This window comes from Acartia tonsa, chromosome 9, assembly GCF_053477335.1.
Source record: "Acartia tonsa isolate MP-2025a chromosome 9, ASM5347733v1, whole genome shotgun sequence".
In the NCBI taxonomy this organism is placed as follows: domain Eukaryota; kingdom Metazoa; phylum Arthropoda; class Copepoda; order Calanoida; family Acartiidae; genus Acartia; species Acartia tonsa.
In genome coordinates this window covers 7,955,685-7,969,405 of record NC_137268.1, presented here as the reverse complement: position 1 = coordinate 7,969,405, position 13,721 = coordinate 7,955,685, and the positions used below count along the sequence as shown (strand labels likewise).

At 34.0% G+C, this 13,721-nt stretch overlaps 1 protein-coding gene across 2 annotated transcripts; it reads left to right on the top strand.

The window, feature by feature from the left end:
* The first annotated feature begins 1,368 nt into the window (after positions 1 to 1,368).
* Positions 1,369 to 7,696, top strand: LOC145328126 (nicotinamide-nucleotide adenylyltransferase-like). 2 transcript variants are annotated; one of them, XM_080171703.1, is made up of 6 exons: positions 1,369 to 1,525; positions 2,534 to 2,684; positions 4,304 to 4,407; positions 4,852 to 4,975; positions 6,302 to 6,399; positions 7,309 to 7,696. In XM_080171703.1, exons 1-6 carry the CDS (start codon positions 1,405 to 1,407, stop codon positions 7,413 to 7,415), a joined length of 705 nt encoding a protein of 234 aa, XP_080027829.1. In that variant the 5' UTR covers positions 1,369 to 1,404; the 3' UTR covers positions 7,416 to 7,696. The 2 variants fall into 2 exon arrangements, with proteins under 2 accessions (XP_080027829.1, XP_080027830.1); XM_080171704.1 differs by lacking the exon at positions 7,309 to 7,696 and adding an exon at positions 6,879 to 6,904.
* The last annotated feature ends 6,025 nt before the right edge of the window (positions 7,697 to 13,721 follow it).

Below are 13,721 nucleotides of genomic sequence, written 5' to 3'. Positions count from 1 at the left end.
TGCAATTGGTTAAATTATTTCTATATAAAATGATAAAATATTTAGATATTTATTGTTAGTTTATAAGTACTACAGTAATGCGTATCTTAAGAGACATATTTGACCATTAGCACCAGTCACAGAGCAGTCAAATGTAGAAGCTCCATTACTTGATACTGAAATTTCATGTTTTGATTTAAATGAAAATCCAGATCAATTTATCGGCCATTGTCTTATCCCTTTGGGTTAGACTCACTTGTCTGTGACTACCTATAGAATAAGTTTTGTGATATGTAAGGTGCGTGGACGCTTGTACGAGTTGCTACTAGCTAGCCCACACCATCCCCGCGGGGCTCATATTTGTTCAACTTCTCAAGGAGCTGACTAGAAACTGCGATGGAGTTATGAAGAATGAGGTAAGGATACTATTTCCATAATTTATTATTTTCTGAAATATACATAGGTACATTTTAAATCAAAATTAATAATCGATCACAATTTTAAATGTCTTAAGTACTTGAAAGATTCGACCCCATAATGTTCAGAGTTTTTGATGGGACTTGTAAAGACCCTTCTATAGACACCTTAACATAATCCTATCTTATTTGGCATCAAATAGAACTGGAAATATACTGGTCTGTCATGTCCCAATGTTTGATGGGTATGTCTTTTTTTTGTTAAATTGGAAAGGATTGGGTTAGAAACCTAGTTAAGGTGTCTATTAAAAGGATCTTCAAGATTTCAAGTACTTAAGACGGTTTAAATTGTGAGCGACTGATTTTTTAAACACCCTTTGATTGTGTAGGTTGTGCACTGGGCCTCTGTGTACGAGCACCGCATGAACAAGGGAAGCAAGCAGATCTTTCATCTCGAGGCCTTTGTCGCCAAGTTCATGTCTCTCCACATGAAGATGATGGACGATGTCATGGGTGCATTCTAAATAAAACTCTCATCAAGTTTTGTAAGAAAAAGAAACATATTTTCCAGTATGGCTTGGAATCAGATTAATTTCTGCCGGATAAGAACTGGTTCTCAGCCATACTATAAAATCATGTTTAACATTAAAGATAATTTTTCACGAATCTTAAAATAATTATAAAATCAATAAAAGATTTGTTATCTTATAATTTTCATTTTAATAACCCCGGAAGGCTGTCTATAATACGATGCGATTAATAACTACTTTTTCTAATTTTCCTTTAACTTTCTTCTAAAATATTTTCAAACCCGAAATGGTATTCAAAATTTTGTGGATTTAAATTATTTTGAACATTTTCGAAAATTAAAGTTTTTAAAAACCATATACAGTATCTTGTGATATATAAAATACGCTTATAATGTTTTCTTTACCAAGAAAATCATATTTTAAAATTAATCTAATTTTATATTAATAAATATGTATTAATTTCAGATTAAAATTTAAAAATGGCGGCTGGTGGTGGAGAAAGAATTGTCCTGTTGGCGTGTGGATCTTTTAATCCGCCAACTGTTATGCACCTCAGAATGTTTGAGTTAGCCAAAGATTATTTCAAAATTAATAAACCAGGTTAGTTTTGATAGGTTTATAGACGGTTTTTTCCATTACTATGCACAAAACATATTATTTTAATATGTATTAGCGGAACATGTCTCCATTTTCAATTTTAAACAAGGATGACAACATCCATAAGTAGCGAAGCACAAAAATTCGTGGATGGGACTGACGGTCAATGTTGTTTTCTTCAAACGACGGAAAATCTAATTTTGATATCTTTAACTGAAAAAATTTGAAAATCGATCCATAAACACAAAAGATATGGGGGAAAATGTAAAAATATAAAATTGGCCAAAAACCTGCAAAAAGGCAGTCTGACCGTCATTGTTGATTTCTTCAAATGACGGGAAATTTAATTTTGATATCTTTAAATGAATTTTGAAAATCGGTTCATAAACACCAAAGATATGGGGAAAAATGTAAAAAATATAAAAATAGCCAAAAACCTGCAAAAAGCCAGTCTGACCGTCATTGTTGTTTTCTTCAAACGACGGGAAATTTAATTTTGATATCTTTAACTTAAAAAATTTTGAAAATCGGACAATAAACACCAAAGATATGGGAGAAAATGTAAAAAATATAAAAATAGCCAAAAACCTGCAAAAAGGCAGTCTGACCGTCATTGTTGGTTCTCCAAACGACGGAAAATTTAATTTTGATATCTCTAAAAATTTTGAAAATCTGACCATAAACACCAAAGATATGAGGAAAAATGTTGAAAATAAAAAAATAGCCTAAAACCTGCTAAAAAGCCGTCCGACTGTCATTGATGTTTTATAGTTAATTGTGCACCTTAATGGTGGGAATGTTGTCAAAAAATTTCAGCATTCTATCTTTTATAGGAGCTGAGTAAATCCCATTTCTTCCATAGCCTGACGGACGGACTGACGGACAAAGTGAATTATAGAGTAGATTCGCTACTAAAAAGAAAAACAGTTGAGGGGGTAATCCTTTATGGTCCCAGGTCTAAAAAAATATTAATATATACATAAAAAAGTCGCTAATAGATAAATTTTACAGGCATACAAGTAGTTGGAGGAGTGATATCTCCCACACACGACTGTTACAAGACCCAGAAGCCAAGTCTAATATCCTCTACTCACAGACTGGCCATGACAAGGGAGGCCGCTAGGACCAGTGAGTGGATCACTGTGTCTGACTGGGAAACTAGGTAATTTTTGTATTAAACTAACGGCTACGCCCCAAGCATCTAAGGGCTCTTTAAAGAGGCTAGAAATATAGCTTGAAATAAAGTTATTAGGGTTGGCAATCCGAATCCGGAATCCGCCCAATTTTAGCCAATTTTTGAATCCGAATCCGGAGTCCGTTTTTTAATAGCGGATTCGGATTCTTAATTGGTAGGCTAAAATTAGCGTCTTGAGTTTTTTCTTTCAACTCTGCCTTTTTAAAGGCAAAGATTATCATCATTATTTATAATATCTTTTAAAATTTGGAAGTGAATTATAGAGAACACCAAGAAAATTAATTTTTAGGACATATGTATCACTTAAATTTTTTGATTTAAAAAAAGCCTTTAAAAATATTGCTAGAATACGGAATCCGAATCCGGAATCCGCCAAAAAGAAGAATCCGGAATCCGTGGGAATCTGCCTTTTTTTTGGAACGGATTCTTTTAAGAATCCGAATACGGTCCAAAATTTTAACGGATTGCCATCCCTAAAAGTTATAAATCTTAAAATGAAATAGCGTAGAACCATCTCAGGATCTGTGAAGCTTACTTGAAATAGAGAACCCAATTAGTTTAGTAGGTAGTTATTGAGATCTTAAGCTTCAGACTACGCTATATAATAGGATGACTAATAGTTCAGATCAAGCCTAGACTATGTTTCACTAAAGAAGATTAAATAAATACTTACATTTAAATGAGCCAATGAACACAGATGAACCAAAATTAGTAAAGATTACTTGGTGAAATGGGACCCATCTTTTGCTTTTTTTTTATAATTGGTGTTAAGTTAATCTGATTGTTTTGTGAGATATTTTCTTTACTGCAAGAGCCTCACGCTCTTTTTAAAAGCGAAGCTTTTCTATAATTAGGGTCGGTCCGTCCGTACGTCCGTCCGTCCGTCACGGATAGCTTTTTTCGTTAATTTATACATGTTAGAATTGTCCTATTGATTTCAAATTTTGCATGGTGATTTCGTTAGTAGTTAGGTACGATTTAGAAAGCGTAGCAACTCTATAATCATTACCAAAATGTCCGTACGTCCATTTTAAACATGTTGATTTTTTTACTTTTTTAAATAGCTTTTTTCGTTAATTTAGGCATAATAGAATTGTCGTATCGATTTCAAATTTTGCAGGGTGATTCCTGTAATATTTAGGTAAGAGTTAGATAGCGTAGCAACTCTATAATCATTACCAGAATGTTCGTGCGTCCATTTTAAACATGTTGATTTTTTTTTACATTTTTAACAACAAATTTGTATGTGACCTAATTATCCGATTGGTCTGATTTTTGGTATACTGAATCCTGGGACAACAAAGTACAATATTATAAGCAAAGCAACTCTATAATCAAGTCCTAAAAATGTAAGTATGTCCATAATCATTATCCTGTATCAAGCAGTTTTTCAACAAATTTACTTAAAATTTTGCTTTGACTCTTATCATTCGCATTCTGATTATTCAGTTCTGACATTATACAAGTGTTAATGTCCGTTTGTCCTACCGTTTCAGAGCTTCGCTTTTATGGATGTTGTCATCCTTGTTACATTACAGTTTAGAACCCTCTTATGAAATTTATGTTTATTGAATAAAAATATTTAGGCAAAATGATTGGACCCGAGGCCGGAAGGTATTGGAGAAATATTCTAGTTTGATTAATTCCTCTGCTAAACCTGAATGGATTCCTCCTGCAGCTAATCATCCAGGTAAAAATTAGTTATTTATTATATCGTATTATAGACAGCTTTCCGCGGATATAAAAAATGAAAAATAATAAGATCAAAACTAGTTTGTTGCCCTAAGGGGTCGACCGCCCGGGCTAACAAAACTGGTTTTAATTTTATGATTTTTATTTAATATTCGTGGAAAATTGTCTATAATACAACACATGAAAGGAGGGGACAATAGGACGTTTATTACACTAGTCCCCAAAGTTTTACATTAACGTTTTCTTATTCGTTGGCTTAACAACTTTGGGTACTTTTATTGAACTATGATGGGTTGGTTCATTAAGTGTCCAAACGGTTTAACCACTAATTTTAATCTACAGAAGTGGTTATTTTGTGTATCATCATTGGGGATGTACTTCAATTTTTCGACCTTTGTCATCCCTTTAGATCCATGGGAGCTACAAGTATTTTTGTTGCTAGGTAAAATCCAGCTGAAACTGTTATGTGGAGCAGATATTCTGGAGAGTTTCAGTGTACCTGGTTTCTGGCTGGAGGAAGATGTTCATACTATTGTACAAAAACATGGCATTGTTGTTATTGAAAGGTTAGTAATAATGGATATACAGTGTGTTTTTTTTTATGAGAACTTTTTTGAAAGCAATTTTACCCCACTTATAGTTATCAGAATTTAATGATTTGGCTTATTTTCTTTGTTTTTTTTAAGGCAATTAATAGAACAACAAAAAAATATTTCAGTTTTTATTTAAAAGGTACAGTAAAATCTAAATTTCAAAACTTAGGTGTCAACATATAAAAATGGTTTTAGCGCATTTTTCTTTAAAAAATGGATTTTCTGTAGTCGACTTTGGGGGGCCAGTACTCCCTCCCTGGTTGAGATATGACCTTCAAACTTTGATATGTTCTAGTACATGTCCCTAATAGTATCTGTATACATTTTTAGCTCTATATCTCAACTTTGAAGTGTTTAGCAGCCATTCTTGCAAAAGGTTGATTATTTGAGCATAAGAAAAATGCGCTAAAACTATTTTTAGATGTTGACACCTAAGTTTTGAATTTTAGATTTTACTGTACTTTTTAAATAAAAACTGAAATATTTTTTTGTTGTTCTATTAATTGCGCTAAAAAACGAAGAAAATAAGCCATTAATCATTAAATTCTGATAACTATAAGTGGGGTAAAATTGCTTTCAAAAAAGTTCTCATAAAAAAACACACTGTAGAATATACGTGGATATCATGACAAGGGAAAAGTTGTCCTCAATTTAGGATTTTAACAAGGAACTCATTTATTGTAATGTTCGTTTATCCAGTAGGAGGGGATCGTTATTTTAGCAATCAACTAGTTTCACTTTATTAGATAACTTGAAAATCAGGTGTAACATCCAAGTAATAATATATCCATTGAAATAAAGTGAAATAGCAAAATTTTAAAAAGAAAAATAATTTAATCAATATAAGCGTATGTAGCTATAGTTTTAGTGTTTTCTTAGACATTTTTAACTTGGTATATGAAAAATGCCCCTCAAATTTCAATAGAAAAACAAATGAATAATATTTTATATATGAAAAACAGGGAAAGAGGAGACATTGAGCTGTTTACTACAATAGTCCCCCAAGGTCCTAAAATGCTTATTCGTAGGCTCAACAACCTTGGGGACTTTTATTGATTTTTGATTGGTTGGTTCATTTAGTTAAGTTCCAAACGTTTTAACCACTAATTATAATCTATAAAAGGGTTAATTTTGTGTATCAATATTGGGGATGATAAATTTATTGGCCATTGTCTTATCCCTTTAGATTCCTTTAAGAAAGAACATTGATGATTAAACTATAAAAAATATTACTGCATCTTCAATACAAAACTAGATTTGTAATTGTTGAGAACCACATATTAAATAATGTTTATTTAGGGAGGGATCAAATCTCCACCAGTATGTGAAGAACTCGTCCTTGTTGAGAGAAATGGCGGATAATATTGATATTATTACAGACTGGATACTTAATGATGGTAAGTACACTTTCTCGTATTCATTCGAATCCGGTGGATAGGAACCGGTTTTCATCCATACGAAAAAACTATATCTAGCATCGTATTATATACAGCTTTCTACGAATATAGAAATGTACAATCATAAGATTAAAACCAGTTTTTTTAGCCGGCGCCTTCGGCACCTCGGGGCTAAAAAAACTAGTTTTAATCTCATAATTGTACTTTCTATATCCGCGGAAAGCCGTTTATAATACGATGCGAGAAATAACTATTATAAATAAAAAATGTAAATAAAAGACTTAAAAAAAATAAAAAAAAATCTCTTATCTAAGAACATGAAAAACTGTTGCAACATCAAAGTAATAATATATCGATTGTTTTATTAAAGTTAATCTCAGTTTGTCAAAAACATCTTTTTTTCTGAATAAATGTGATATTTTAGAATGCATTTATTATTGCTTTGACCTTACACCAGATTATTATGTACTCTATTTAAGTGAAACTTTAGCTGGCTAAAATTACGACCCATCCCCTCCACTCCTACTGAATGAACGAACAGAACAATAAATGATATCTTTGTTTGTAATCTAAATTGACAACAAGGGGGGGGGGAAGTTCTGACACATTTGCGTAGGTTATTAGGGATAAAATCATTCTTATATGATGAATTTCCCCAAGATTATGATTTTTTGGATAGGCCTCCAGGATCCGGAGCTCCAGGCCTCCAGGTGATCTCTCTACAGGTAAAAATGAAAAAAAAATTTCAAGAATTAGATGTCAGCTTATGAGACAAAATATTATGATAATATGATTTTATCCCCAATAACCTATCCTCTCAGTCCAAAGAAAAAGCCTATACACCAGGTTTACGCAAATGTGTCAGAACTCCCCCCCCCCCTTATATCCACGTATATTCATTTATTTTAGTAAGTTCAACGAAAATGCGAAATGCCGTTGCCAGAGGATATTCGATAAAATACATGACACCAGACCCCGTCATACAATATATTCATCAGAATCAACTCTATATATAGACAAAGTTGAAAGGTTGCTTCCATCAAAGAGAATTATACAATTTTAGTAACTTAGCCTACTGATTTATGACATAGTTTAGTACAAAGTAGCAGGATGTCTTTTTGTCTATGTGTGTCAATTTGTTACCAAGGATCTCGCTAAACGCGCGCTGGACTGATATTGTTCTCTTTTACAGTGAAGCTTCTCATAGGTTCTGGAAAGGTTTGTAACTATTTTGGGGGAGAAATCGAACTCCCTCCAAAGAGAAATCCACCTAGGAAAATATAACCCCGCCCCCTCCTATCTAAAGCGCAGCGAAATTCGTAAAAGGACCAAGGAAATCTTCAACAAAAAGAAAGGACAAAGGAAATCTTCAGCAAAAAAAAATGGGGGAGATTTTTTGTTTTTTGGGGGGTTGGGGGTGTCCCACCCCCCAAGAAAATAGCCTAAAACCACCACAGGACCAGTAGGTATATTCCATGAAGAGTAGAATCCAATCGGTGCAGTGGTTACCGAGATCTTAAGGGACGGACAGACGGACAGATATCAAGCTACTTTGTATTATAGATATAGTTTAAAATGTTTTACAATTGCAGATCTGATTATTATAGGGATAATGATTTTATAAATTGATTTCATAAATTTAATAAAACTGTTTTCTTAGTATTTTTAGATCTGTTAAAAATGTTATTTATCTTGTAAGACTTTATCAATAATTTTAATAGATATTTTATTTATATTAAGAATTGAAATTTTTTCTAAGCCAATGAATGTAATAAATTAATAATGATTATGAAACACAAAATTCAATCTAATAAAATCATTAATTAACCATACTAAATAATTTTTCTTAATGGTTCAAAACCGGTTCTTCTCCAGTTGAAAATTATAGGTTTTTAGGGCATATGGAACATGATTTTAACTTGCTCAGCACTGTGTATTGTACGTTTTTGTTTATTGTTATGTTTTTTTTACTTGAAATTTTACAGTTGTATTGTTTGTTATTTCTAGTTACTATTAATAGCGAAGCTACTCTTTAATTCACAATGTCCGTCATTCTGTCCGTCCGTCTGTCCGTCCGTAATTAATGAATTGGAGGAAACGTGATTTTCTCGGCTCCTATTTAGTGAAGATTCCCTCTATATATGCCTATCTAATAATATATACATTGTTTTGTCTGTCTGTTTGTTATTTGGGGTGCTATCGATTCCTAGATTTTTAAGTTTTCGTGATTTTCTCAACTCCTTTTCAAGATAAAGGGCTGAAATTTTCAGGGATTAATTAATTTTATATTCTACATATTTTCACCAAGTTTTATTAATATTTTTTAATAATTGGGGTGCTAGATCGATTCCTAGATTATTTAGGTTTTCATGGTTTTTTCAATTCCTATTCAAGATTGACGGTTGAAATTATCAGGGATTGAGTATGCTCATGTTCTACATATTTCCATCAAGTTTCATTAAGATTTGTCTATTAATTGCGGTGCTAGATCGATTCCTAGATTTTAAAGTTTTCATGATTATAAGGTGGCGTGATTTTAAAGGTGTGATGATTTTCCTATTTTACCAATATTAATATTTATTATTTAATATTTATTATATTGCACTGCTTTATAGTATTTTTTTCCTGATATACAATCATAATTTTTGAGCTTCGCTACTAATGGATGTTGTCATCCTTGTTTTTTATCTTTAACTTAAAGAAATGATTTTGCAATATTCAGAAAAAAACAAATTGGATGATTTTTTTCGAAATATTTTAGGAGATTTCTTAACTTATTTAATTTTTCCAAAACAATGTATACATGTTATATATTGTACTCTAATACTCTAATTTTATGTTGAAAATTTTATAATTTTAGAAAAGCCATAATTAGATCCTAATATCAAGAAGCCATCAACCTTTAGTAAAACAAGAATAAATTTGATATTTATTAGCGCAGCTAATGTAGGATGAATAGGGACTAGACGTTTATAACCTTCAAAAACGATATATTATTACTTGGATGTTGCACCAGATTTTCATGTTCATCTGATAAAGTTAAACTCGCAGCCGGCTAAAATAATGGTACCCTCCATCCAACCCCTTTGTCCCATCCCCTACCCATCTAATGAATGAACGAACTGACCTTTAAGTAAGGTACATATTTGCTAGCTTAAGGAACGACAAATTTTCCCCCTGTCAATATATTCACGTATGTCCTATATCCAACTAAAAAGAGTCTTACTCAACCAAAAATTAGTAATTGGAATGGAAGTAAGAGGATTAAAGAATAACAGATTCAAACAAAAAGCTTTCCAAAAATGACTATAGACGGCATTACAGACAGGCAATGTTAAACCAAAGAAGGTGTATCAACTTTTTTGCTTTTTATTTAAGATAGCTAGCCGGTTCTTTTAGTAAGTAGTAGATGTAAAATTTTTCATAGAATTCAGATATGCAATCGGTTTCTTTGTAGACCTCTTATTTTTGAAGTAATTTAAGTTTTTAAAAAAAAATAATTAAGTCAGTTTTAAGGTACTAAAACGCAACAAAATAAAAGAAGAAAATTGCCAGTATGAACAAAAATAGTAAGATCTTTAATTTGACACCTTACTTTTAAAATTCTGTTGAGTAATTATTGAAAAAATCTATTTTGTTAACCTCAGATTAATCAAAACTTTGAAATTAAAAATATCCTCTCACAGGCATAAAAAGTATGTGTTCATATATACTTTTAGAATGAGAAAAATAATACGAATACATTCTAAGCAAAATTGAAAAACTTTTATAAAACTAAAATAAAAAAAATAAGTTTATTTTAAGAATCATAATTTTCGGCTTTAAAGGGTTAGCTTGAATAAAACCTGAACAAAACCTAAACAAAAGACAATGCAATGTAGCAGATATTTTTTAAACACAAGAAACAATAATGTATTTTTAATTGCATTGTTTTATCTATAATACAAAGTAGAACGATGTCTGTCCGTCTGTCCGTCTGTCCGTCTGTCCGTCTGACCGTCTGTCCGTCTGTCTGTCCGTCCGTCCCTTAAGATCTCGGTAACCACTGAACCGATCGGATTCTACTCTTCAGGGTATATACCTATTGGTCCTGTGGTGGTTTTAAGCTATTGTAGTATAGACGTAGGACAGATCTTTCTGAATTATAGAGCAGATTTGCTACTTCTACAAATAACTAATGTCACCTTGTTTAATGTTGATCAACACTTTATTAATAATATAGTAGATTCAATAATAACTGGATATATGTATATATTACTTATGATTCTGGGTTGGTATAATGTAACTGTGGTGTCCACACCTAGGGACTCAAACCTACAGCTACAGGGGAGCGAACCTAGCTAAGCTAAATTCTAAAACCAACTAAAGTTGTCTAGCTTTGCATTGTTTTACCTAAGCCCACAGCTTATACTTTTATTGACAGCTACCCTTTTTGGCCATTATCCATTTTAGCTGTCTATTTAGACTAATTATTAAGATCAGAGCAAAGCTAGTCTTTAACTTATACTACATTCTCCCGGACTTAGAAGGGGATGTAAATTACATTCCCTTTACCCATAATTACCTAAACCCCAGAATCTTTCCTTAATATTAACCATGGCACTAATAATTAAATCATTGATTACCGCTGGTAATCTTTGACCCTCTTACATACTAATTCTTACATACTAATACATTAAACATATCAAAAATGGCATAATTATCAAGCATTACAAAATTCATCATAGCGCAGCGCAAGAACATAATTTTAACTTTTAGTTCACTTATTTAATTTTGGTACAAAGCAGCTTAGAGGTATAACTGTTTGTGGTCACAATGATAATCAAGTTATCCCCCTTGGCGGTTGCGCCCATGTCGACGTTGCTGGCGGCGTAGTCTAATGTTGATAACTACTAAGGCCACCAAGTGGGCGATAGATTCAACTAGTCAGCTGTCGTTCTCTTCATCCACTTCATCAAGGATAGCTGGATCTGGTTGCTGATCTGGAGCAGGTACAGGTGCTGGATCCTGGCAGGTTGCGGCCTCGCTGGCAGCAGCTGATCTCGTGCGGATCCCGTTGGGGTTCCCTTTCCTTTTCTTCCTGGGGGGCTCGGTCCTTGGCGGCTTGACATCTTCATCGCTGGATTCAGAAAAATCACCAGGCTTGTAGGAAGGAGAGGTTGGTGTGTACTTGGGTGAAGTTGGTGTGTACCTGGGTGATGGGGGCTCATAGAGTGTTTCATCATCACTGCTCATGCCACCAGAGTAATCATCTCTGGTGAACAAGAGCCTGTCGCTGGTCATGGGTGGGGTGTGTGGTCTGGGGCTGCGTGGACGGGTGGAAACAAGGTAGCGGTCAGTCATCTCCTTGGCTCTGGCTACTGTTGAACTTGAAGGGCGTGGTGGCGAGGTTTGCCTAGCTCTGGCAGCAGCAGAAATTGACGGTTCAGCTACGTTACTACGCTGTGCTTGGACAGGTGGATCCTCTGTTACATCAATCTCAGCTATGGACAACCTGTTTTTCATCCAACCTTGGAACTGGTCCAGCTTCAATCTCAACCTGTCTTGGGCTGATTGTACAAGTGTCACTGAATTTTGGATCTTCTTCAGCTTATTCTCCAAGGTGGCGGTGGTGGCTGGAACGATGCCCTGGCACTCTCGTCGTAGGATGTAGCCCAACTCTTGGACACTGGAAATGCGGTTGTCCCTGGTCACGCTATCAGTATGGGAGTTGACCGTTTCAGCCAGCTTTTTGAGTTCATGGATAATAATATCCATGTTCTCAGAGAGCTGACTCTGACTATTTTTGCCCCAGAAGGTCACATTATTTTGGAGTGCGTTGACCTCCTGTTGCCACTGGTCTAACGTGATCCCTCTTTTCCCCGTGTGCTCCCTAAGGGTGGTGTCCACCCTTAAGGTCTCCTTCTGCATAACTTTGATGGCTGCAGTGTTGGCCCCAGCTACAGCGGTCAAATTATCCAGCTTAGTGTTCATGGCGTGCACCTGCTGTCTAACCTCAATCATCACTGCGAGCATCGTGTCGTTGGATACCAGGTTGGCTGCGGCAGCTGCTGGAGGGGTGGTGTCCCTGGGCTCAGTTTTGAACCTCCTCTGGCTGGCTCCACGTCCGAAGGGTGCTGCAATATAGCAAAATTAAATTACAATATCAAACAATACAAATACAATATTAACACATATTAATAGTCAAATAAACAAATAAACAAATAATATATGTGCTTTATCATGGTTTATTTTCCCACCCAAAGGAATATGGTGCTTTCCCTCTATTTCCCACGAATAAAAGGATATTTATTCAAATATATTTAGTGAGTGGTGCTTTCCTCCCCCCATCCAAATACCACATGTTAACAAATATATATGTGTTTTATGGTGCTTTCCCCTTATTTACCACGAGTAAAAGGATCATTATCCAATAATTAACCAATAAAGGTGTAGTTATTATCCACACATTAATTTTATTCAAATATATTTAGTGAGTGGTGCTTTCCTCCCCCCGTCCAAATACCACATGTTAACACAAATATATATGTGTTTTATGGTGCTTTCCCCTTATTTACCACGATTAAAAGGATAATTATTCAAATATATTTAATGTATGGTGCTTTCCTCCCCCGTCCATCACCAATAAAGGTGTAATTATTATCCATGCATTAATTTTAAATTTTAAGACTAATTAGTTTCCCTCCCACGAATAAAAGAATAGTTGTTAATTTGTTGCTTGCCCTTGTGTATTGTTCACTTTAAATATTTTAGCACAGCAACATAAATATATCATAGATCCAACCAAGCAGACTGATAATGCTGCAGCTAAACCCCCCGCCATGTACATTAAAATTTCATGCCATTTAGTTGAAACCCACCCGGATATTTTATTTACATAATACTTGACCCATGTCATCTCGACTTTGGGTTTAAATTTTATAGCGTCGTGGGCCAGCTCCTGTAGTTTAAGGACGTCTAAGCTAATTAGCGACGTTTCCCCCTGGTCTGCCTGCTCATCAATTACTTTTCCATAAAGATCTTCAAACATATAAGATTTAACTTTTCCCTCTGTTACTTTTACCAAATTTATCCCTTTATCCGTGTTAACGGCGTACACATTTTGATTTACTGAAATGTACGTTGGGTTAAAATTGCAATCCACCTCTATTAGATGATCTTTATTTACTAATAATCTAGTGTTTGGTACAATGCCATAAATGGACCCATTAATTGCCACGGCAAAATGATTGACAAAACAAGGCAATTTTTCGCTAATATTTAATTTAACCCTAACTTGTACACATTGTTGTTCCAAAATTATTTCCCCCATAGTTCTTTGA